We start from the raw sequence: 24,015 nt of genomic DNA, 5'->3' as shown, positions 1-24,015 counted from the left end.
TATCTTTGATCTGTTCTCTTGACAACTTGCTGTTTAAAATGGAATTAACGCCACCTTGTGGTTATAGGTGGTGCTAGCAAATGAAAGAATAATGATACAAATATCACAATACGGTTGAATAAATGTCTTTATTGCACAGTCATAACTGGAATAAAGTTTTTGGTACAGTAATGCTTTGCAAAAACTAACAACATCAAACACAGTGCAACATGGCAGAAAAACGGGAACATAGAAACAACACATCAATATAAAATGCTTTTTTTAGTCAGAAGAAATATAATAATTTCCAACTTTATACATGATTGGACAGCCATTGATATATTTTGACTGGTCTGATCATTGCTTGATATTTACATACATGAGCTCCATTAATAACACAGGCAGTGATTTTGTCCCTGGATTTGTTGTCAGTGCATTAATGTCCACAGTTGTCAGGGTCCCTTCATCAGTGCAGGCCACCCCCTACAGCCATGAGACCAAGTGCCAGCGAGAGCAGCAACGTCTTTTTGGAGCCTTCAGTTCCTGCCGCTGCAACAGGAAAGACGCAGGGAGTCGAGGAGGAAGTGAGAGACAGGAAGGGAGGGGTAAGCAAATGACAAAACACTTTAAAGCCATGACATCTTATCGTGTGAAAATGCACAACCTAACCTGTGTGTCTTTGCTGTATCTTTGAATTCCTTATTTAGTGATGTATACAGTGTTACACCATTACCCCAAACATCTCTGATCCCATACTGGCCTTGAAGCACTACTACAATGAATTTATATCGACAATAATTTATCTGCTGCACTATGCATCTTACAACAGTGCCCAGAACACAGCTCTAAAGGAATGTCTAACCCAGATAATCCATTTTCTAATACCCAATACTTAAGCAAACATAGATAACATTTGACAAAACATTCCACATCCATTACATCACAGCACAGCAGAAACAAAGAAACTCCGATAACTGCTGCCCTACTTTGACCTCTGTTGAACTAGACTAGAGAAATGAATGGTATGCTACGGCCGTGAACAGACCAAATGGAACTATCAATAGTCCTAAAGGACCATGTTTATGCATTTTTTACGTTATCACAACTAACAGTTGTACATACCATTCTGCTGTGTATTAGACATTTAGATGTACTGTATTTTGTCTACAGTTCCAGGGATCGATTGATTTCTGTTCATTTCTATGTGACGTGAAAATCTATGAGCACACACTCTTGAAACATGCTATGGTTATAATAATCTATTACACCTTATACAGCTTTACTAGTAATTCATCACTTTTGTCAGTATTACAGGAGACATAAGTACATTATTTGTGTAAGGTTAATGCAGTAAAGACTTTTGACAGCCAAACTGTGCGTAAACCGCATTGCAAAGCAATAATAATGTAACATTGACCATAACTAATGCAAGTGCGATGGACTACTCAACTTAAGCAAGTTTCAAAGTCATCTAACCAATAGTTATGCAATACACAAAAGAATGGAAAGCAATGCCTGCCTGCAGGGAGAAATACATTAAAACAATCAATATCTGCATGCAATCAAACATGATATATATAGATGTATAACATTATGCTGAATATAATTGGCTTTGAATCTAGTTTTAATGTAATGTAATGTTAAGGTTGCTAAAGAGTGACGGACATATTTTAAATATCAACACAGTACTGATATACTGTGGTACTTTACACACCGTACGCTGTGAACAACAGATCTTACCATTTGAGAATGTGGAGTTTTCTGGAATTGAAAAAGATAGAAAAAGGGAGTTAACAGACAACCCCTCATCAATGGGTGTTCAGATTATTGCACATACTGACGTTACGTCAACACACATGCACATGGGAGTGAGACTGAACGCACATGTCATTTACACAATCACGACACATGCATACACACCTATGATGGTGAAAGTGGTCTCCATGCCGGCATGGATGTGATCAGTGACGTGACAGTGGAGCAACCAAGTCCCCGGGTTCCCAGCAACCATCTCCACAGTCTGGAAAATCCCGGGGAAGAGATCAAAGACGTCCGCACGGTGCACATGGTCCGTCTAACACACACAGCACATACGATGCAACAGAGGGGAACAGAGAAAAAGAAACATGCTCAAACGGAGCAGAGAAACTTTCTGCGTGGGCATGTAGAGATTTTCATGCTCAAGAATAACATTTATTTATTCAATCAACACTTGAAATGATGAAGGCACCTGCAAATGACAAGGCAGCACAAAATGCAAACCACACTTTGGTGCCCCGCTTTCACCGCCCCACCCAAGACCTCACCAAACCCACCCTACTTGTGTTTCCACAAAATGTACCAACGAGGAAGATCTTGCGGAGATAATGATGAGAATAAATAGGAAACACAATTTTAATCATACTCGCTAAACCAAAAAGGAAATCTGGTTTGAATTGACACCAAACGCTTTTACAGAGCTTGTTTACAAGATGTTTAGCCAAGGCTTATCTATAGAGGGAACCAAAAGGTGCCTCTTTGGATAGATGGGAAAAACAACACTGAATGGAAATACTATTGACTCCTTCAGCCTATAAAGAATTCATAAACAGTTACTGATCGGTTTGGGATACACTCAAACAAACTGCTCCCAAATGTAAACCGTTGACTGGACTGAAAACAAATAAAACAAAACAAAATCATACAACTTAAATTATATTTAACATAAACAAAATATTTTAAATGATCTCAGTGCGTTCTGCTTTCCGAATATGCAAAGCATTCAAGACAAACTTCCACTGAAGGCACATTTCAACACACAATGCAGATGTTGCACCTTACCGCACGTTTCAGACGGTTATAAACGTTGACACCCGATATATATATATATATATATATATATATATATATATATATATATATATATATATATATATATATATATATATATATATATATATTGCCTTTAGGGTTACCTTGTAGGTAAAAGTCTCTGCGTGGAAGTGAACGGTGTGCATGTCCACTTCGTTGCCCATGCCCAGTAGATACCAGTCAACTTTCTGGCCCTCGATCATCACCAGTCCATGGAGGTTACCATAAAGTTTACCGTTGATCCCTTCAATAGACACATAGAGATTACCACACACTCATCACATATAGAATCAGACAGAGGCATGCAGACACAAGCGGGACTTCCTCTGATGACAATGTAGCTAATTTTAATATTGGATTTAATTTAGTTTACGTCCATTGTATTTTTGTGAGCTTGCGTTTAAGCATTTCTTTTTTAATTATATGTTTTATGTATCGTATTATATATTACATATCTTATGATTGAGTCTGTGTGAGTTCCATATTTCCCCTTGTGGACAATAAAGATAAAGTATAAAAATGTCAATGGTTTGACTGTCAGTTTTACACTGTATTCTCCACACGTTTCTATTTTCCTTTTTTTTATGTTCAATTCCATCCTAATCTTTTTCCTGCTGGGATGAACCTCCCGCCTCCGCTCTTCTTATCTCTCACCGTGCATCATGTTACTCTCCTTGAAGTCTTCGTCTGGAATGAAGGTATCCGGGTTGACTTTAAGGTATGTTCTGATGTTGTCGTCCAAGTACCAGGACTGGTTTTCATCATGCACCATAAAGAGCAGAGCAAACTCCTTCTCCACATCAACCCTCTGTCTGTCGGGCCCCTCCCCACGCTCCAGAGTCCCAGGCCTGCATATCACCAGAGGCCCCAGAAGACCACTGTACAGATCCTGAACATGAACATAAACATATGAACCCACTCCGTCATCCACACTTCAACTCCTACCTAAACATATCCATTAAGGTCATTCTTTTTACAGCAACACTGAGATGCATGTGCTTCTATGTGACTGTGACTGTATACAGGGAATATTTACCCTAATATAGTCAACATTAGAGTAGTAGGCATAAGAGATGCAATTAGGATCTGAGACCCCTGGAGCAGAGCTTTCAGGAACATCCCACGTCAGCTCGATTATGTGGCCTGGAGGCAAGAGAACATTAACTTTTTGTTAGAAAGCAACAGCAGACATTTTAAATATTTTTTTTCAAATATGATTCTTACCAGGTTTGACAGAAATGTGAGCGCCGCTGGCCTTCACTCCGTGTGCGCCAATCGAGTACGGACGGCTGGCTTTGTTCTTGAATGTGATCACGATCTGCTCTCCTACCTCTGCTTTGATTATAGGACCTACAGAGGAGGAAAAAAAACCATTTTATTTATTTTATTTTAAACTTCAGAAAACCAATTGAGAGGGAGAATGCTCATTTTCAATGATGCCGAGGTATACATACAATAAGTGGAGAGACAAACGAAATCAAATAGTAATAAAGGAAGACATGATTATATTAATTATAACAACAACAACAAAATAAATAATCTTCAATCCTTTCTTGGTAAAAAAAAAAAAGATCATAAAGAGCACTAAGCTTACCCATGATTCCCAAGTGTTGTTGGTTGGCCTGTCGTTCCTTCTGGACTCTGAAGGTGTCATCAGAGTATTCTCTATATACTACCTTCTTATAGCGCGAGCCAATTCTGTTTTTCCCATTCGCCACAAATATATTGCCTGGACTGGGAGACATGTACCAATTTGCTTCCATTAACAAACAGTAATAAGTTACGCCACTAATCACAGGCTCCGGCTCCAACGCAGAAATACATCATCCTCCAATTATCTTACTCACACACCTGTTCTCTAGTGTGGCGTGGAGTATCTCTAGCTCCCAGTCTCTTTCAGGTGAGAAGTCCCACTCCATTTCTTCAGCACTAATAAAATACTGCACAACCTTGGTCGGCCCTCCTGAGTGTGGGAGCTTTGGTTTGTGTTGCGGGCAGAGGTTCACTCTGTACTGCTGCCTCATGCCGGCTGAGTAGTGGTCTGTTACTCTGCAGCTCACCTCATACAGGCCTGAAAGGAGAATGAAAAGAGGTTAAGCGTTTTGGACACATGAGTGAATATGTTTATGGCTTTAAAAATGACTGTGGAATTTTCTTTTAAGCGGTCTGGGATGAAGCCCTCAAATATATCTCAGTAAATAATGCAAATACTGCAGATAGTTGTGACATTTCCGAATTGTATTGTAGTTATTGATGTCACCAGTTGGGAGTAGTGTACACGTCACACAAGGTTATCTAAGCATGTTTATAAAGATATGTCAAACAAAAGATGAATTATGGATGAATGCTGACAATGTGTGTGAGAAAAGGGATGTGGTTTTGGAGCGGCAGCACATTGTACACAGTGTGTGTGTGTGTGTGTGTGTGCGTGTAACATGACTAACCAGGAGTGCTTGGCTGCATGAAGGCAGTCGCGGTGGTGTGAGGGAACACGCTGATGGTGTCACGTGTTGTGCTCTGCTTCTTGAAGGTGTTCCCCTCGAAATAAACACCATGGATGTCCACCTCTGTGCCTAGCCCAAAGGTGTACCACATAACTTTGTCCCCGGCACACATCTCCAACCCATGAAGGTTCCCATACATGCGTCCGTTTACAGCTGATATCAAAGGGAAGATTAAAACAGAAAAATACAGAGAGAAGTAAGAAATGACTTAAGAAATACTAGAAATAGCACTAAAAATATTGTATTAATGGTATGGACTTATAATCAGTATCAATCAAATAATATTTAAATGAAATGCACGCAGTGAGGTAAAACACACTCTTTGCCAAACACATTGATTACCATGCATCAAATTGCTCTCCTCAAAGTCTTCATCTTCTGGATTTATCTTGTTGCTGCCAAACATCTTAATATTCTCCTCCAAATACCAGCTCATGTTTTCATCCATGACAGAAAACAGAAGGAAGAACTCCTTATTTATACCCTTCTGTAAAACAAGGCACACAGTAACAGTAAGGACGTACATTGCACTGCAGTTGCCGTTAACAGCATTAATTTAAAAAAATACATTATATTGTTTTAAATTAAAATGTCAATGCCTGCCTTTCAAAGAAGTGAACTGTTTTGTTGTTACAATCAACTATATCATGATTTTATCTTATCTGATCTGTGATGGCCCAATTTCCTGACGATAGTGCTAAATAGATTATTCCCTGCATTTCTCTGTGAGAGAAAGTGTGTGTGAATGGATAGTAAAGCAGCACCTGAGCTCCGTTCTCCCCCAGCGTTCCCTTCTTGCACACGAGCAGAGGTCCTACTAATCCAGAGTTGGTGTCCGAGGCGGGATCAGTTGCAGAGTAGTACAGGTAGGGGATACAGGGAGAATCCGATGAAGACGGACCTTCTAGCACCTGCCAGGTGTAGGTGAAGTTCTCCCCTGGACCAACGTGGGAGCCTGGCTTGTCAACACCTACAGTATTGCACACAAAGAAGTAACTGTTTGTTTGAAATGGGCTTTTTGTTGTAAAAGTCTATGCCTATAATTTGAGCTTTTGGTCTTTGATCAAATAAAATGAATTCCCTCGTCTAGCCAACATCAGAAGCACAGACAGACGGGGATATTTATTTCAGTCTTGAACCAATAGTCATGCAAATAAATGTCTCTGTCAACCTTAAATGTTAACAATCGGCTATAGCTCCTGTTTATAGAACACAGTTTAATGAATCCTCTCCCCTTATTACCACCCAAGTTAATCAAACAATTGTAATGATGGCAATGCGACTGGTTGCTTCCTCACCGTCCTCATAGCTGATTCCCTGGAAGTGTTTATCATAGTGCAGGCCATGAGGCTGTATGCTATAGTTTCTATCAGCTTTATTGAGGAATGTCACTCTGACAGTGTCTCCTTCCTCTGCCCTCAGGACTGGACCTGGACAAATACAAAAACATTATAACCAGACAAGAGAACTTAGGAGTAAGACAAGACGCCAGTGTACCAGAAAGATACAACAACGGGAGAATGAAATGCTTTGCCAAATCTGGAATTTGGCAAAAGAGGGAGGCCTTACCTAAGATTCCTAAGTGTTGAGAATAAGGTGGCTTTGTGACGGTGAAGGTATTGTCTGTGTACTCTACGTATATCACTTTCATGTAGTCACCTCCGATCCTCCCATCATCTCTGCCAAAAAACACCTCAGATGCACTATGAGAGAAAGGGGTGGGGTGTGTGAGAGGAAGGATATAAAGCACAATGTACTGTAAGTGAAGGGAACAGAGAATGACTGATATGCATTGTATATGTGGTCTTGATGAAACAGCGAGTTGGTAATTTCCCCTTACAGAAAAAGTAAACACAACAACTAGCTGACCAGTCAAAGGGGGGGGGGGGGGAGGAAGGGGACAATGTGTCGGGTCAGGAACAATAACAGAGACACAATAACAACTGAGTCACTGCATCACAATCTACACCGTTTACTCTGGACGCCACAAAACTGCCTCACCACAGGAACGACCAGTTCACATATAATCAAGCCTGAGCAGTGGCCATACCCACAGACAGCTAAATAGAAAAAGCTAAATAGTTGGGAGAAGGCTGGCATGAAATGTGTGCACGGCTCACTGTGTGTTTGGTACAAACCTCAGTAGAGTTTTGCGTTACATAGCTGTTACCATTGATTAGGTTGGATGCAGCAGTATGCCACTCCTAATTTGATAAGGTGCCTGCCCACCTGTCGGCCTCAGTGAGGGATGCATTATTAATCAGATTCCTTCCTGAGGGACCGTAGCTCCACTGGACTTTCTTTGCTGCCAGGTAGTAGTTCCTCACAACGCCGCCCATCACTGTAGAGGCGGCTTTATTGCCACATGCCTTCACTTCATAAAACGCCTGCATCCCAGCTGGAATAGACAAAAAGAGACACACGCAAATGTTACATGGACCATACATGCACAAAGTTAAAGCCTGTGGTGAAACTGGGCCTTCAGAGCCTCAGGAAATCTTCTTGTCTGAAACCTGACACGTCTAAAGGGTCAGATTTAATAGTCTATACAAAATAAATAGTCCAGGGTTCAGTTATCAGATTACTTCCTTATCTTTTCCTTCAGCACACCAGACACTGACAGGACACAGAACCTGTAAAACGACCAAAGGTGAGATGTGTGATTTGTATAGTGTATATATATATATATCTGTGGATGTTTCTTTAAAGTCCCAGAAATACAAATAGGCTATTATGTTAAGCCTGGTATGATACAAAGGAAAGGTATTTCACAAGCGTAAGCATTGTTTATAATGTAGCCATAATGTTGACCAAGTATGAATCACTCAGTTCTTAGTTCAATGGACTTTAGACAGCCTTAAAGTACAAGTCCTGACGTGTTTAGAGTAGAAATACAAGCTCAGCTGAGAGGAGACTCGTAACATCCCTTTGAAAAAATAATAGAGGTGTACCTCACAAAAGAAATGCATTCCCCACGTCATCAACTCTGCACAACGTGAGCAGAGAGGTCAACGGTCACACAGAGGTTAAAGGTCAGGTGCCCTACCCAGCAAGTGGTCATTAACCTGGCAGGTCAGCAACCACTTTCCTGTTGCTTTCGGGAGCATCTCAGCTGTCGCAAACGTGGCTGGGAACAGGCTGAGGACGTCAGTGCGGTGGCCCCGGTCCAGCAGTGTATTCCCATGGAAAAAGGCAGAATGAATGTCCACCTCGTTACCCATGCCAAACAAATGCCAGGCCACTGCACGGTGCTGGCATAACTTGATTCCGGGCAGGTTACCAAACATGTAGCCATTAATAGCTGTGAAAAACACAGACAGAGGTCAGAGAAAAGGACAAAGAGAGCAAACTTAACCTTTAAACCTTCTTGTATGCACTCTGTAAAAGGAATTTGAAGTGATGAGTAAGTCACATAACATATTCAAGAATGTAGAGCATGCAGGGGGGGGGGGGGGGGGTGGGGAAGGAAGAAAACTGAGATAACCATATTTAGATTTTGTTGTCAACTGACTTTATGTGTGTGCAGCCGTTTTGGTATGAATTAAATCTGAGAGAAAGATCCTTCTCACCGTGCATCAGATTTGACTCCTCAAAGTCTGGGTCTTCCCGTTCGACTCCGGCTGGATCAGAGCAGTTCTGAATGTTGTCCTCCAGGTACCAACTCAGGTTTTCGTCCACCACGTTGAACATCAGGAAGACATCCTGGTCAACGTCATTTCGGGCCGACTCTACAACAGACTCTAGCTTTGCCTGACCCCGGACTGGATTTGGAGTCTCCTTCAAGATTCCTGCGCTCATAGAGAAAGATGAGACATAGAGAAGGAAGCAGGATGAATATGTTAAATATTTCTGCAGTCAAGCACATTTTGTTCCTACTAACTCATTCATTCACCATATTTGTATTCTTATGAAGCTTTCTTTTGTTGGCATTTTTTCATTGTAGTCATTAAAGACTACGAAGCGGTGGTGTAATTGACTTTTTAAGCATGGGTGTGAAGAGGCCTCTGGTGACTCTAGCTACTGTATGATCAAGGAACATACAAATAAATTACATTTGGTATACAAATCAAACAGACAATATACAGACACATCATGAGAAACATTTCTTCTGATGTAGATTCAGTTAGATTAAATAGGACGTAGTCACATATCTTCATACCTTTCTTGCAGGTGAGCAGAGCACCGATAAGTCCTGAGGCGATTTCCCTGGGCGCATCCAAGTGAGAGTGGTAGACCCATGTCAGGCAGTTGGCATCGTCATCTGTGGGGGCAAATTCTGGCCTGACCTCCCAGCGGTAAGTGTAGCTGCCCCCGGGAGGAACAGAGTCGTCCTCCTTCAGCTTCTTTGATGTCCCATCTGGATAGAGCGCCCCTGGTAGACAAATACAAGATGTTTATACTGAGACTATTCTGTTTCCTCTGAAGTTTGGAGAGCAGTTCAGCCTGTATGTCTTCACTTTATGTCAGTGGAAAGCAATGCTATCGTCTTAACAAGCACATTTCTCTGATTTATCTGTTTAAAACGCAAAACTGAGTGCATGAATGATGTAAAACATAATATGCATGAATTCAATGATTCAACGGCAAATAGGTTGGATAAGCACATTCTTCAATGGAGGTTTCCAAAGTCCAGGTCATATTAATTTCCTCTATGGGTCTTATCTCTGTTAAACTTTCAACCTCTATGTGCATAAGTCATATATGAACACATGTATGACCTCAGTCTTGGTGAGTGATGTCACGGGTACACTTACCTCTGTACCAATCTGCACCCGTCACATGACATGGTTTAACACAGAATTAGCTGATGTTTTACCAGTTTTATGTCTTGATGTCTTGACACACCACCCCTTTTCTCCTCTTCCTCTATCTCCTTATTTCCGGGAAAAATAAGCCATGGCCTCAATAAAATACTTAGAATAAAGAATCTGATTTAGCGGAACAGTTTTGCTTGTTTAGTGAATCAGCACTAGTCAGACTTAATTCTTCAGATATCTGTATCCCCATTGCTGTCATTATAACATATAAAGTTGTAAACCGTTAAAACTGATAAACTGCTATTGATTTTAGAAGGAAATCCTTTAGTATAATATGCAATATCAGAAGTCGTCTTATTATTATTACAGCAACTACGAGGTATCAGTTTGCATGAACAGGTGTTCCTTTCCGTCGGAGTTATGCCACAATTGATTCTGCACGGCTTTCTGTGTGTGAATACAGTGTATCTCTACATGCAGGGTTGGTATTATGTAGCACTATACCCTCTGTATTCTTCTCATAGAAAACTCCATGAGGATGCATAGAGTAGCTCCTGGTCGCAAAGTTCTTCAGGTGGACCACAATAACTTCATCAACCTCAGCTCGCAGTATCGGCCCCAGGAAGCCCAACCAGGCCGGTCGGGGGGCCAGGCGGCTGTACGTGGCATCTGTATACTGTCTGAACATGGCCTTCTTATAAACACTGCCAATACGCTGGGGTCCTCTTTTCAGGAACACAGATGCATACCTGAGATAGAAGTGGAGACAGAGAAGAGGTTAAAGAGAAGGAAGAGAGTGTGTAGGAGGCAGAGGAGAAAGAGACAGCCACTAATCCTGATTTGTTGGCCATTTCTTCAGGCTAGGTCAGGCTATTGGAGAGTACAGGATTACACAATGACATGCAGTTTTATCTTCTTATAATGTGACATGAATTCTTTTTGCAAAAAAAGAAGCATGAATAAATAAATCAGTCTTCAAATACAAGTGAGAGAAGCACAACATCCACATGTGCAAACGACATGACACCACCATGACAACAGCGCAGCTGCCTAATTATTGCCAAGGTACCGACTGTGTGACTGCAGCCAAGTGCACAACTGTATGTAATTAGTGCAAAAGGTAGAATAACTATTAAAAAGGAGCAAAGTGCCAACGTGGCAAAAAGGTGTGATGCCATTTAAGCGCAGTCTGTACGATCTCACAAAAGGCTCTGATTTATGTTGAGATTATTTAACATGATTTCCGAAAGCAGATTCAATGTCATTATGAAATGTACATGAAGGTGATGAATCCCTTAAATGTAGATGTAATGCAGCAGAACAAATTGCATCTGGTTGCAGCCTTCCAACAATTAGACTTGTCATTATTGTGATTACACGTTTCTGTGGGCTAATAAGGTGTTACTGGAGCTGTAGCAAACAGTATTGCTTCTGTATATCCAGCCCTAAACCAAAGCAACAGGGACGATGTTCACTTGATTCACAAAAGGGTCGAACTGACAACCTTCAGATAAAGGAGCACCTGGTCAGAACAAATTAGTGCTAACGTGGGGGCTACACAAACCTATTTTTGATCATTATGTAGGCGTGCTTCCTTCAGTATTGATGGGATTTGAGACAATCATCTCTATGTTGCATTCTACTGTGTGCACCTTTTGTTATGGAAATGCGATGTAACTGCATCAAGGTTATAGTAAAACGCATTACATCTTGGTTTTCCATTGGCTGATATTAGATTTTTTAATGAAGGGCTACGTATGAGTGCCACCAAATTGATGAAGTATCTTTAGTAGAAATGATCCACCAATGGATTTAATAATAAGTCAAATAGGAGGAACAAATAGACAAGAAATATAAGAAGAGAAGATAAGAAATATTGATCAATATCTGCTAAAATAGCTTGGTTTGAGTACAACCAATGATTCTTCTGCGCTTGTGTGTATTTGACATTGTAAATGACTGTTGGGTAAATTGGCTGGCTGATATAAGTCGGGAGATTCCAGCATTGTGCAAGCGACAGTTGTACTATGCTTCAAAGTTATTAAACTGTCTAACCATAAGAGATCAACTCAGATGTCTGTCAGGTATTTAGCTATCTTAGAAGAAGAGATTGACTCAGATACCTGTCAGCTATTTATAAGCTTGACTACCAATCTAAAACTCAGCTGCAAAATACATTAATTGGGAAGCATTCAGAAAACTTGAACATTCTTATTGCACCTGCTTTCTGTTTATTCTTAAAGCACAGTAACCTTTACATCGATGTAAAATAACAGTAGTGGTGGTGTGATGCAATTTTCTCTCTATGAGAGGCAGCGATCCTTGTTTCCTGACTTATTTTGGTCATTATTACACTGAGCAAAGGAAGCCTCCAACCTCATGAAAGAAGTCACACACTGTTAGTACTTGAGTGACTATCATCTTTCCTGTGCATCTGCCAGACTACCAGCAAAGCACACAACTCTACCTTCTAGAGGTAGTGCTATAATGTCTAGACACTGTCACACCCTGACAAGATGACATAGGACTTTTTTGTAATCTTAGTTTGGGTTGCTTCTGTTTTCTTTTACAAAGTATATTATAATCGCCTTAGATAAACTCAACACCCCATGTGTGTGTATTTGATATGAATGATCTGCGATGACATTTAAGTGCACCCACAATCTGTAACCTACATGTTTTTTTTCTCTCTCAAAATAACTTGACTGCATCACAACTCACTCGTCATTTTCGACGTCTTGTCCGTTAAGCAGGTTTTTTCCACTTGGTGCGTAATCCCAATAGTCCTCAATGATCCCCACATAGTAGACTCTCTCCCTGCTGCGCCTCCCTTCCGCACCGGAGGAGAGAAGAAACATCAAACAATTCGCAATCAGCCCCAAAGTCCGCGCCATGTCCGGCTGATAGCTCCGTTTAAAGTACGGCTTAATGTTGAGCGGATTTTGGTTCAAGAGGAGCAAGTGGAAACCTCCGTTGACTCTTCCATGCAAGCGCGTATTGGCTGTGTGCTTTGGGGCTGCAGCACTTATGAAACTCTGCAAAGGAAAACAGTTGGCCTATTCAGCCAGAGAGCGACCACGGAGTTACCGCCTCCTGTGGTATCAGAGTACAGGGACAATAAACACTCAGTGTTCTCGCGGTAATTGTTATAAAATGTTCTTGAAATTGCCTACTGGGAAATTAAGGTAATTGATCCACTTATGCTAAAATGCAGACTCAGGCACCATGGGGCGTCTTAATTGGCTGTCAACTTTCCAGAGGTGATGAACGTTAGTCAGCTGTCTGAAAATCTAATTTTTTAATAAAAAAAATAAAAAAATTGTTTAGATAGATAGATACTTTATTAATCCCGCAGCATTGTGATACAGGTAAGCAATCAAAGTAACAGAGTAAAAAAAATAAAAAATATTGAGTATAAAAATGCACAATATATACAATAAAAATAACAGAGTAAAAAATATTAAATATAAAAAATGCACAATATATACAATGAAATAGAATAATATTAAATTAACTAACTAAACAGTAGTGCAAAGATTTAACCAAACAACAGTGTAACGGGTTATAGTCTTGTGATTGATTTGGCCGGAGGTGATTTATTGTACAGTCTTATAGCAGTGGGCAGGAATGTTCTCCTGTATCTGTCCTTGTGACAGCGAAGCTGGATGAGTCTGTTGGAGAAAGTGCTCTGCTGTCCCTAGGTGGTGGAGAGGGTGGTCCGGGTTATCCAATATGGATAATAATTTCTTCAGTGTCCTCCTCTCCATCACCTTTTCCAATCTCCAGTTTGCAGCCAATGATGGAGCCGGCCTTCTTAATCAGTTTATTAAGTCTGTTGGTGTCTCCGGCTCCAATGCTGCTCCCCCAGCAGACTACGGAGAAGTAAAGTGCACTGGCCACAACAGACTGGTAGAACATCTCCAACATCTTGCTGCACACGTTGAAGGATCGAAGTTTCCTCAAGAAAAAGAGTCGACTCATCCCCTTCTTGTACACAGCGTTGATGTTGGTCTTCCAGTTCAGTCTGTTGTCGATGGAGACACCCAGGAACTTGTACTCCTCCACCATGTCCACGTCCTCTCCCAGAACTCTCAGCAGTTGTGGAGTCGTCGTCTTCCTCCTGAAGTCGACCACCATCTCTCTGGTCTTGGCCACGTTCAGACGCAGGTGATTTCTACCGGCCCACTCCCCAAAGTCATCCACTACTGCCCTGTACTCCTCCTCCCGTCCATCCCTTATACACCTGACCACTGCAGAGTCATCAGAGAACTTCTGCAGATGGCATGACCCCGAGTTGTACTGGAAGTCAGTGGTGTACAAGGTGAACAGGAAGGGAGACAGAACAGTTCCCTGTGGAGCTCCAGTACCACTGACCACCGCATCAGACAGCACACGGCCCAGTCGGACAAACTGTGGTCTGCCTGTCAGGTATTCAGTGATCCAGGAGACGGTGGACGTGTCCACCCTCACCACCCGCAGCTTCTCACTCAGCAGCACTGGTTGGATGGTGTTGAAGGCACGGGAGAAATCAAAGGAAGTGATTCTTCACAGAGCCTCCGGTTCCATCCAGGTGCGACTTGAGCTCGTTGCAGCAGGTATGATGGCGTCGTCCACTCCCACATGAGGCTGGTATGCAAATTGCAGAGGGTCCAGTGAGGATTTCACCTGCGGTGGGAGGTGGGCCAAGCCTCTCCAGCACCTTCTTCACATGAGATGTGAGGGCAACTGGTCGGTAGTCATTGAGGCCAGATGGAGTCTTAAATCAACATTTTGTCTCCACTTTCTGATAAGACACCTTAGTCACCACTTAGTGGCTTCATGGTTAATACGCCATTTAGTAATGGATTATAGCTCACTAAGAACAACTTTGGTTTCCAGGTTGTGAAAAATCTCTCAGAAAGTGTCCTGTTGGAGGATAAAGCAGCTGTCAGAGGACAAAGCTGTTCTCTTATAACTGATCTTTAATATAATGAGACGATTTATTGACCATGAACACTGTAATCCGTACAGTTTACAAACCCTTTATAAATGGTAATCTTGTCTGAAGATAATCCTAATTGGGCTGAATTTGATCCAGCTCATGCTCTCAACCCAGCTCAGCAGCTACATCCTTCTTTCAGCCTGAAGCTTTGTGTCGTTCTCTGCATCAAAGTGGAGAGGCTGACACCTGCTGACCAGCTGTGAGCTGTACAACTGTCGAGACCAAGGTGGGTGAAGCTATGGCTCTGCCTCTGCAAAGTATGCAGGATACGTTGATATTACACAAAACACATATGCATATTCTGATCACTCTGCTCTTGTTACCCTCATTTGTATGATTGTGGTCCTTGAGCTTCTTATTTATGATAATCTCCACAAATCTCTTAAATACAACTTGCCACTCAAGCACATAATGATATGAAAACAAGTGTATTGGGTGGTTCTCGTGTGTTACCAGGGTCAGCTTCAGCACAGGACTTGATTGTGTTTCCTTTTGTCTCATTGTTCCCCCTGAAAGCCCATCGAAAGAACACGTTGTTCCACATAATCACTTGTGCTTTCATTTATTGTCAGGCCCCAGCCCAGCGCTTTAATTTGGTGCCTACTGTCTGATTTTGATCTTCTCCAGGCTGTAGGTTTCATTAGAGTTATGATTTGCATCTCAACTGATATGCCTTTCTCTAGTTTGTTTTTGGCTCTGTAATGTTTGTGCTGTTACATTATGTTACAGTCTAACAAGAGAGACAAAGTATTCACATTTTAGTGTGTCGTATCTCCACTGCCAACCACCAAACACTGGCAAAATCATGCTAGTGTTTAGGCTACATTGCCTTCCTTCGAACAGGACCTACACTTCTTTTTCTTTTCAGCGATGGTTAACATCTTGTGTCAGATTAAGCCTAATCTGATTCCAGATTTAGTTGAAGATTTAGATAGATTTACGTATTAATCTGCAGCGCTACCACAGTGAGCAGGTGGGGCATTGAACCTCTTTGTAGATTTGCAGCAAAGAGCAAAGGTCTTACACATTTTCACACTACCCACCACCTTCATACTACTGATTCTGGTTTTGAATGGACCTGCATGTTTTATAATCTTACATTTTGAGAACTCAGAAAAGATTTTGAAGGATTAATCTAATTTCTATGTGAATGTTTATCAATTGAATGTATTTAAGAATTAGTGGTAATAAACGGTATGGCCTTTTTCCATTCATTCATAATTTATTATATGATATTGAAGATTAGGTGATTAAGTAAATGTATGTAATAGTAATGTTTTTAATAAATAAATATAATAAAGAATCAAGAACATCTGAAGGGTTTTACTTCACTAATGTTCAATAAACCATTGATTCATAATGCAGCCATAGGATGTGAAACTATTCGTAGATCAGTAGAATATAGTCCCGACAGCGCCGTGCACGTGCACGGCTCGTTTACGTGCCTGCGCTCCCGTCCCAGTGAACGCGCGTCTGCTGTTGGTCGTTGTGCAGCGCCAGCACGGTCAGTAGTGGTACAGACATGGCCGCCCTCAGCAAAATACCACACAGCTGCTACGAGATCGGTCATACCTGGGACCCGTCGTGTGTGCAGTCTGCTGTGGACGTCGCCAGGGGTGCTCTGGAGGTCTCCTTCAAAATATACGCGCCTCTCTACCTGGTAAATGTGGCCGTTTGACCTGCGATATTTGAACTTGTGACAGTTTTAGGTGAGACTCTGAAGCTAAAGTTAGCTAACTAGCTAACCAAGTTAGGCTAACTATCGTTACTTCTGAGGTAACGTCGTAAAGATTAGCTGACACGTCGCTAGTTTTCATTAGGGGACAACATTTGAATGTATTGCTCGTGCAGGTAATACAACATTGCATGCGGTACTTTACCCTTGCCCTATGAATACAAACTGCATGACACAATCACGAGTGAGTGGCTAATGATACGTAAACGTTAGTCAACCGTAAACGGGATCTGATCAGTTCAACCAGTTTTTGACGCACTGGAAGCATTCCTTAATACCGCACAGCCAATTATTATTATTATTATTATTATTATTATTATTATTATTATTATTATTATTATTATTATTATTATTATTATTATTATTATTATTATTATTATTATTATTATTATTATTATTATTATTATTATTATTATTATTATTATTATTATTATAGCTCCAGCTGGAGAGTTTAATACAATTGCACAACATTCCTTAAGTTTTCTCAACTGTCACGAAATGATTTGGCAACCATGTGGCGTTATTGCAGATAGCAGCAGTTCTGAGGAGAAGGAAGAAGGATTACTATCTTAAAAGGCTTCTCCCGGAGATCTTGTGGTCTACCTCCTTCCTCACTGCCAATGGAGGCCTCTACATTGTTTTCTTTTGCCTTCTCAGGTTAGTAACGTTACTTTCAACACATACAATACACACACTGTTAATGACCCCGGCTCAGTTCAAATCTACACGCAAGAGTTTCAGATGCTATATTATCAGTGTTTGGATGTTAATGAATTATTATCTCAGGGTCTGCTGAGTTGCTTGAATGTGCCCTATTGCATTTTTTTTCTTGGAAAGATGAGATAAGATAAGCCTTTGTTGATCTCCAGAGAGGAACGTCAGGCATTGCAGTTGATCAAAACAAATACAAGTCTTATAAATGCATGTTCATTGTTACTCGCCTCAACACCTGGTGCATATTCTTTAAGCTCAAATGTGCTGCACGTGTTTCAAAATGTCTACCCAAACATTGCGTCTTTAAAGAAAGTCTGTGCTGACTGTGCTCGAGTCCACTTTCCAGTTGAAAAACAATAAATGACACTTCATAAATGACACTTTATTAACTTCAGGAAACTGTTGGGAGGGTTCCACTCCTGGTCTGCGGGGTTTGGCTCGGCACTGCCTGCCTCCTATATTGCCATCCTCCTGGAGCGCAAGAGCAGGTGACATTCCAGTTCTTCGTTTATTCTCACTTGATTTTTCTCGGTTCTCCTTCTCTCTGAAAGTCTTTCCATGTTCAGAATTAGGGACACATTCGCCAAGTAACAGCACTACACACACGTGGCACTTATTTTTTGGGACCTAATTAAGTTGTTGGAAGCATCTGAAGCATCAGGTTCTGTGTTTATTGATAATATATCTGTATCTTTCTTTCGCTTGTCAGGAGAGGGATGCTGACAATATACATGACAAATCTTGTAAGAGCTACTTTGTTCATTTAAGCATTATTTGATATACTTAAAGAGATGTATAAGCTTCTTTTTTTTTTACACAATGTATTTGTGACCGTGTCCTCTTGTCAGGCCACTGAGACTTTGTTCCGCATGGCAGTGACACGAGGCATCGTCAGACCCTTCAGACACGGCGAGGTGAGATGACAGGGAGGTGTGGGTGTGAAGGGAGTGAAGGGAGGGAGCTAAATAACAGGGCTCGGGGGCCCAAATAATATAAAAGTTCTGCTGCTAAGGGCGTTACACCCTGATGGTGTGTTTTCTGTTTTCTTTCACATAATGCCAATCTCATGTGTCACTAAAGAATATGAAGTAACTCAGCAAAAGTTGTCATATGTGCATAAATAAACTTGATAATAGTTTGTGTCCCATGACGATTAAATCATTATATCTTATGACTTTCATTACAGATGTGGCCAGATGCTTATTTTTCACCTGATGCCCTTTTTTTCTGTCTTCCATTAGGTGCTCTTGTTCTGCATAACAGCGTCGCTCTACATGTACTTCTTCAGGTCAGAGCAGCACAGCGGACAGATTCCTCCAGTAAAATCTGCAACGTTGGTCAAAAATGAAAAATGTATTTGAGTGAACGTTTTGAGTTAAATGTTGTGTTTTATGCTGCAGGAGTAAAGACGGTCTCAAAGGCTTTGCATTCTCTGCGTTAAAGTAAGTCGTCCCTTCTCCCACCGATGCCTCGCTTTAGATCGACTGGTGGTGTTTTTGGTAAAGCTTACGTAGGTGGTGTGCTTTTGCTGTCACAGGTTCATCATCGGGAAAGAAGAGATTCCAACTCACTCCGTCGGGGCAGAACAGATCAGCTCGAGGCCCCTTGAGAGGACGGAGGATCCCCAGGCCTCAGGAGAAAGGCCACCCAGGAGCAGAACTCTGGTAGCCCGCATCAGGGAACTGCTACAATCAATGTGAGAGGATGCACTCCTTTACACTGACACAAAGATCTGTACGGAGTGCCTAATATTGACCTTTTTATTTAATTTTTTTCAGATGCAAAAAGGGTCCAAGACACAGATGTTGTAAACATTACCAAGACAACTGCATTTCCTACTGTGTGAAAGTAAGACACTTTTGTTATGATGGATATTAACACTCACATTTCTTTCTTCTTTTATTAAATATTTCTTTCTTTTCTCTCATTGTCCAGGGATTTGTCCGGATGTTCAGTATTGGCTACCTGATTCAGTGTTGTCTCAAAGTGCCTTCAGCGTTCAGGCACGTGTTCACCAAACCCTCCCGGCTCCCGGCCCTCTTCTACAACAAGGAGAACTTCCAGCTCGGCGCCTTTCTAGGATCGTTCGTCAGTATCTATAAGGTACATGCTGTTATTTCTAAAATTGCGTCTTTTTGGTATTATGTTAACTATTTCCCATATTTTTCCCATCTCAGTATCTCTTGTGTTATCTTGTGAATTTCTTTTTAACTATGTTTCTCTTTCGCTCAGGGAGCAAGCTGCTTGCTGCGCTGGCTGCGCAACATTGACAATGAACTCCATGCACTGATTGCTGGTGAGACGGTATTGTGTAAACTGTGTCAAACAAAGTTCATGTAGAGCAATTCTCCGGATTATCTCAGCTGATGTCGGGTCATGTGTCAGCTGCTCTAACCTTAGTACAACTCGCTCAGGGGGGGCAAGGGTTAACAAATTGCGATTTGCTGAGCGTGTACATTTTAGGACCGCTTGCTTCTGCTTTAAAACGATGCGAGCATAATGTAGCTAAAAGTGCTGTCTCTCTGTCTGTCTCTCTGTCTGTCTCTCTCTCTCTGTCTGTCTCTCTGTCTGTCTCTCTCTCTCTGTCTGTCTGTCTCTCTCTCTCTGTCTGTCTGTCTGTCTCAGTCCCGCCCCCACATGCTCTATATGAATTTGAATGTGTGTGTGCGTTCAGCTGAGAGGTTGTGTCCTGCCGAGTAGAGACCAGAGACTTGTCTTCAGTGTTTGACAGATATTAACAAATTAATCAATGATAAAATATATTCAGAGATGCATTGACGGTCTACATTGTGAAACAGCGGCGGCAGCAACTTCGACAATTGAATTTAAAACCAATAAATAAGATAATCTATGGCATAAAAACATGTCCCCCTCTTAATATAACATTGTTTATTTCTGTTGAATAAGACTGCATTTAACTTTCTCGTAGAACATTACATTAACCATCAATGTGGCATGTCTTGATAAACCTTACAGTGAAGGTGTCGATGAATAATTATAAAATAATAAGTAAGATTTAATAATTACAGAAGTTCTGATCAATCAGGAATATGCATTGTTTTAAAGATGAATAGCTGTTTAAAGACGGTGGGCTAAAACGCACTAGAAGCCTAATCCTTTACAATAATTCACTACAGGTTAACTATCGAGAAATATGCAATAATTAAGATCAGTGTTTATGATGGAATATTGGCATTAGAATATACCAGAGACCACAAAATGAAGGCTTTTGCAGGCCACAAGTGTTCACAAATTCCCCCCCCCGCTGGCTGGCTACGCCAAACTATAGTGGAATTACTATTTGTTCAAGCATATAGCGCAGGCCTTTGTCACATGGTTATATGATGTAAAGCATGTCACATTTGTTTCCAGACTTTGGCTAGCCCTGTAGTAACGTTCATGCCTGTAATCTGTTTGTCGATTGTCTCTTTCTCTCCTTAAAGGCTTCCTGGCTGGTATGTCCATGTTCTTCTACAAAAGCACGTCAATATCCATGTATCTCTTCTCTAAGCTGGTGGAGGTAAAAAGAACATCTCAGAAACACTTCCAACAGTAAAAACAGAAAATGACTTTGTCGGAAAGATCTACACACCGACTTTAATAATCTCAAGGATAGCAAAACCATATTTACTGAATATCATTAAAAAGTAGGAGACACCTTTCAAATAACACATTAACGTGCATTATTTTGTTAAATATTAATATCGGGGTTCACTGATGAATACCTAATTTTCATCCACATCCAGACACAGTCGCTGGTGTGTACAAGTATGCTTGCATGCATACAGAGCCATAGAAATGCTATAGACATTGTAGTAGTTCCTAAGTTAGCTTGTTGCCAGAACAACTATAACAGAAGATGGACTTGCATGTTAGTAACGCGCTACTAAACGTGTCTGCTTATCTGACGTGCGTCTGTGTTCATTAACAGCACATGTACTAATCTCTGTCTTTAGACCATGTACTTCAAAGGCATTGAGGCGGGACGCTTCCCTTACTTTCCTCATGCAGACACAGTCCTGTATGCCATCTCCACTGCCATCTGTTTCCAGGCTGTAAGTAGCACGTATACAAACATGCATACCTACTCACAAAAATATGCTGAGTTAAGGATATAATGTATGACTCGTTACTGTTACACAGGCTGTGATGGAAGTGCAGAACCTCCGGCCTTCGTACTGGAAGTTCCTGCATCGTTTAACGAAGGGCAGGTACGAAACCTGGTGTGGGTGCTGTCAAAACTGTCATTGTAAAGGGACAATTCTCCACCTTTAACGTTGATTGTTGTCCATTGGAAGTAATAATTTCCTCGGCGCTTGCTATGAGAGAAGGTTGGAAATCTGTAGTTTTTTCACTTGAACAGTGTCATCAAATCCTGTCTTTTTAACAGTCAATAGTCCAACTGTTTTTACCGTGTTACGGTATTTTTCACAACATTACAGAGATCCTTTTCCGTTTTCCGCTCCTAGATTTGCTCTGATGAACCGACAGTTGCTAGATGTGTTTGGGACTCAAGCCTCCCGGGCCTTTAAAGGCTTTGCTCCCAAACTGGACCCTCGTTACACCACGGTGCTTCCCCCAGGAGCCGACATCCAGCTCGGTTGAGTTGGGACCGGGCTGTGGGAGGGCCTTCCAGGGTGTCCCGCAACAGGGAATGGAAAGAGTGTATGTTATCTCTGAGGAACTTAAGGATTTCTTCTGAAGGTGGTGTTACAGCTCAGACGATGTGGTGTTGTGAGATGACATAATGCTTTGGAGGATGATAAGCCTAAGCAGGGCATCATTAGTTTCACATGTGGTGCTACACAACTGGGCTTTTATGAAAACAGGTAGCTGGTGAAATGAATGAAATGCATATAGAAGTATTTATTATTCATTATATTATATTAAGTCCCAATGAAACACTCAACAGAACAAGATATATATATACTAATAATAAATATTGTTTATACTTTTTGTCAGGGTGATGTTCCCTGTTCTGTAAGATGTGGATGGTAGTACGGTAGATCACCGTATACTGTGATTTGGATGGTTGCTCTAACAAGTCGCTCATCTTTTTCAATCAGGAACCGTGATACCGACTGTGATTTAACAGGAGAAAGAGTTTGGGCTCACTACTCCTCGATCATTTCTGAATACTGTTTCAACTGGTGTCAGTGATGATGAATGTAATTCTGTAGCCTGGTCAAATATTTTATTCTGTAGTAAACAATGGGAGATGCATTCAGATTGTGATCTATGATGTGAAACACAGGGGTAGAAATTCACCATTTTTAACAAGTTACTCAAATCGATTTTTTTTTTTTATGCAAGTTTTAACTACACTTGACAATAATGATTGCAATCAAACAAGTCACCTCTATAGATCATGTGGTTAAGGCAGCAGCAAGAACAATGAAGCATAAACAAAATGGTTTGGTAATTTGTCAGTTTACAAGACTAATTTACTGTTAATTAAGTGATGAAAATACCAATAATTTCACCTTGAAGACACCTTGAATTGGGTGTAAACAGCTCAATAAACATTTGTAAATCACACCGACTATTCATTTACAAGATAGTGAAATCATGTTAAGGCAGGAAATCAGAATGTGTTTACAACACATGCTGCAAAGCACTGATCTGATTACTTTAAAACCTGCATTAACAGTTACATTTATATGTATAAGTTTATTAAAAAGATAAAATACAAAACAGTCATATATTAATTAAGCTGTACGGCTCTGGGAGAGGTTGATGGTGCCATTTTTACAAATTGTGTGCATACGTTTTAATTTGTACTGATGGTCTGCTTTTAACTGCAAACTGACTCATTTGAGACATTATTTTGATTACAACCCATGTTCATGTAAACATATTTAAATATATGGTATCAAAATTGAAATCTGAGGTTTTTTGCTTGTAACACTTGTAATTTGAAAGCTGCTTTGTACGGGTCTGAGTGACATGAAGCACTGCGGAGCTGATCCCTCCCTCTAGTTCAGACGGGGAACATGACGGGATCATTACTGACTCTAGGACACGGTCAGCAGCAGCATGGATAGTTTCCTGGTGAGTTGTGATGGCGGGATAGGTATATAAATAAATATATAAATAAGATACACAGCTGCTATTTACAGATATCGTCTTCCCCTAGTGTGCGCAACAGACACACTCAGTGGAAATCCCAAATGTCCTCAACTAAAACGTTGGAGGATTGAAAGATTGGAGTCAGACGTAAAGTAGCTATACTTCCTCCCTGTGGACGGTTCGTGAGAAGAAAATATAATCACCACAATCACACTTGAATGCACTGTTCCATGATGTATTACCTATGGCAGAGGTCTTCAACAGGGGGTCTGCGAACTGCCAATTTGTGAACTTCTTATTTTGAATTCTATTCCAGCTTTAGACACAGCCGACCTTCACAACAGAAGCTATAATTGTAAAAAGTGCACAATTCATGTTTAGACTAAAGTAGCGGTGTTTAAATAATAGTTAACATGTTAACTAAAT

The 24,015-nt window shown here is 40.9% G+C and overlaps 2 protein-coding genes across 2 annotated transcripts; one reads left to right on the top strand and one right to left on the bottom strand.

Moving 5' to 3' along the window:
- Positions 1 to 109: 109 nt before the first annotated feature.
- On the bottom strand, positions 110 to 13,167 carry hephl1b (hephaestin-like 1b). The gene is made up of 20 exons (XM_076102196.1): positions 12,812 to 13,167; positions 10,595 to 10,839; positions 9,493 to 9,705; positions 8,903 to 9,121; positions 8,380 to 8,634; positions 7,563 to 7,731; positions 6,903 to 7,036; positions 6,632 to 6,763; positions 6,098 to 6,303; positions 5,676 to 5,820; positions 5,274 to 5,486; positions 4,681 to 4,900; positions 4,424 to 4,563; positions 4,054 to 4,179; positions 3,866 to 3,972; positions 3,484 to 3,718; positions 2,934 to 3,073; positions 1,900 to 2,053; positions 1,720 to 1,740; positions 110 to 528 (listed from the first exon to the last, which is right to left on the bottom strand). The coding sequence occupies exons 1-20, from the start codon at positions 12,982 to 12,984 to the stop codon at positions 446 to 448; spliced, it is 3,330 nt and encodes a 1,109-aa protein (XP_075958311.1). The 5' UTR covers positions 12,985 to 13,167; the 3' UTR covers positions 110 to 445.
- Positions 13,168 to 16,557: 3,390 nt separating this feature from the next.
- Positions 16,558 to 23,056, top strand: tmem135 (transmembrane protein 135). Its single transcript, XM_076101768.1, has 15 exons — positions 16,558 to 16,731; positions 17,336 to 17,463; positions 17,916 to 18,008; positions 18,230 to 18,263; positions 18,369 to 18,434; positions 18,762 to 18,808; positions 18,921 to 18,962; positions 19,058 to 19,216; positions 19,299 to 19,368; positions 19,456 to 19,623; positions 19,753 to 19,816; positions 20,964 to 21,040; positions 21,477 to 21,575; positions 21,664 to 21,731; positions 21,990 to 23,056. Exons 1-15 carry the CDS (start codon positions 16,594 to 16,596, stop codon positions 22,123 to 22,125), a joined length of 1,389 nt encoding a protein of 462 aa, XP_075957883.1. The 5' UTR covers positions 16,558 to 16,593; the 3' UTR covers positions 22,126 to 23,056.
- Positions 23,057 to 24,015: the final 959 nt, after the last annotated feature.

The sequence above is a fragment of the Anarhichas minor genome, unplaced genomic scaffold (assembly GCF_050575085.1).
Source record: "Anarhichas minor isolate MPS153535 unplaced genomic scaffold, ASM5057508v1 ptg000027l, whole genome shotgun sequence".
NCBI classification, from domain to species: Eukaryota; Metazoa; Chordata; class Actinopteri; order Perciformes; family Anarhichadidae; genus Anarhichas; species Anarhichas minor.
The sequence above is the reverse complement of the archived record's forward strand: the minus strand, read 5'-3'. Positions and strand labels throughout refer to the sequence as shown.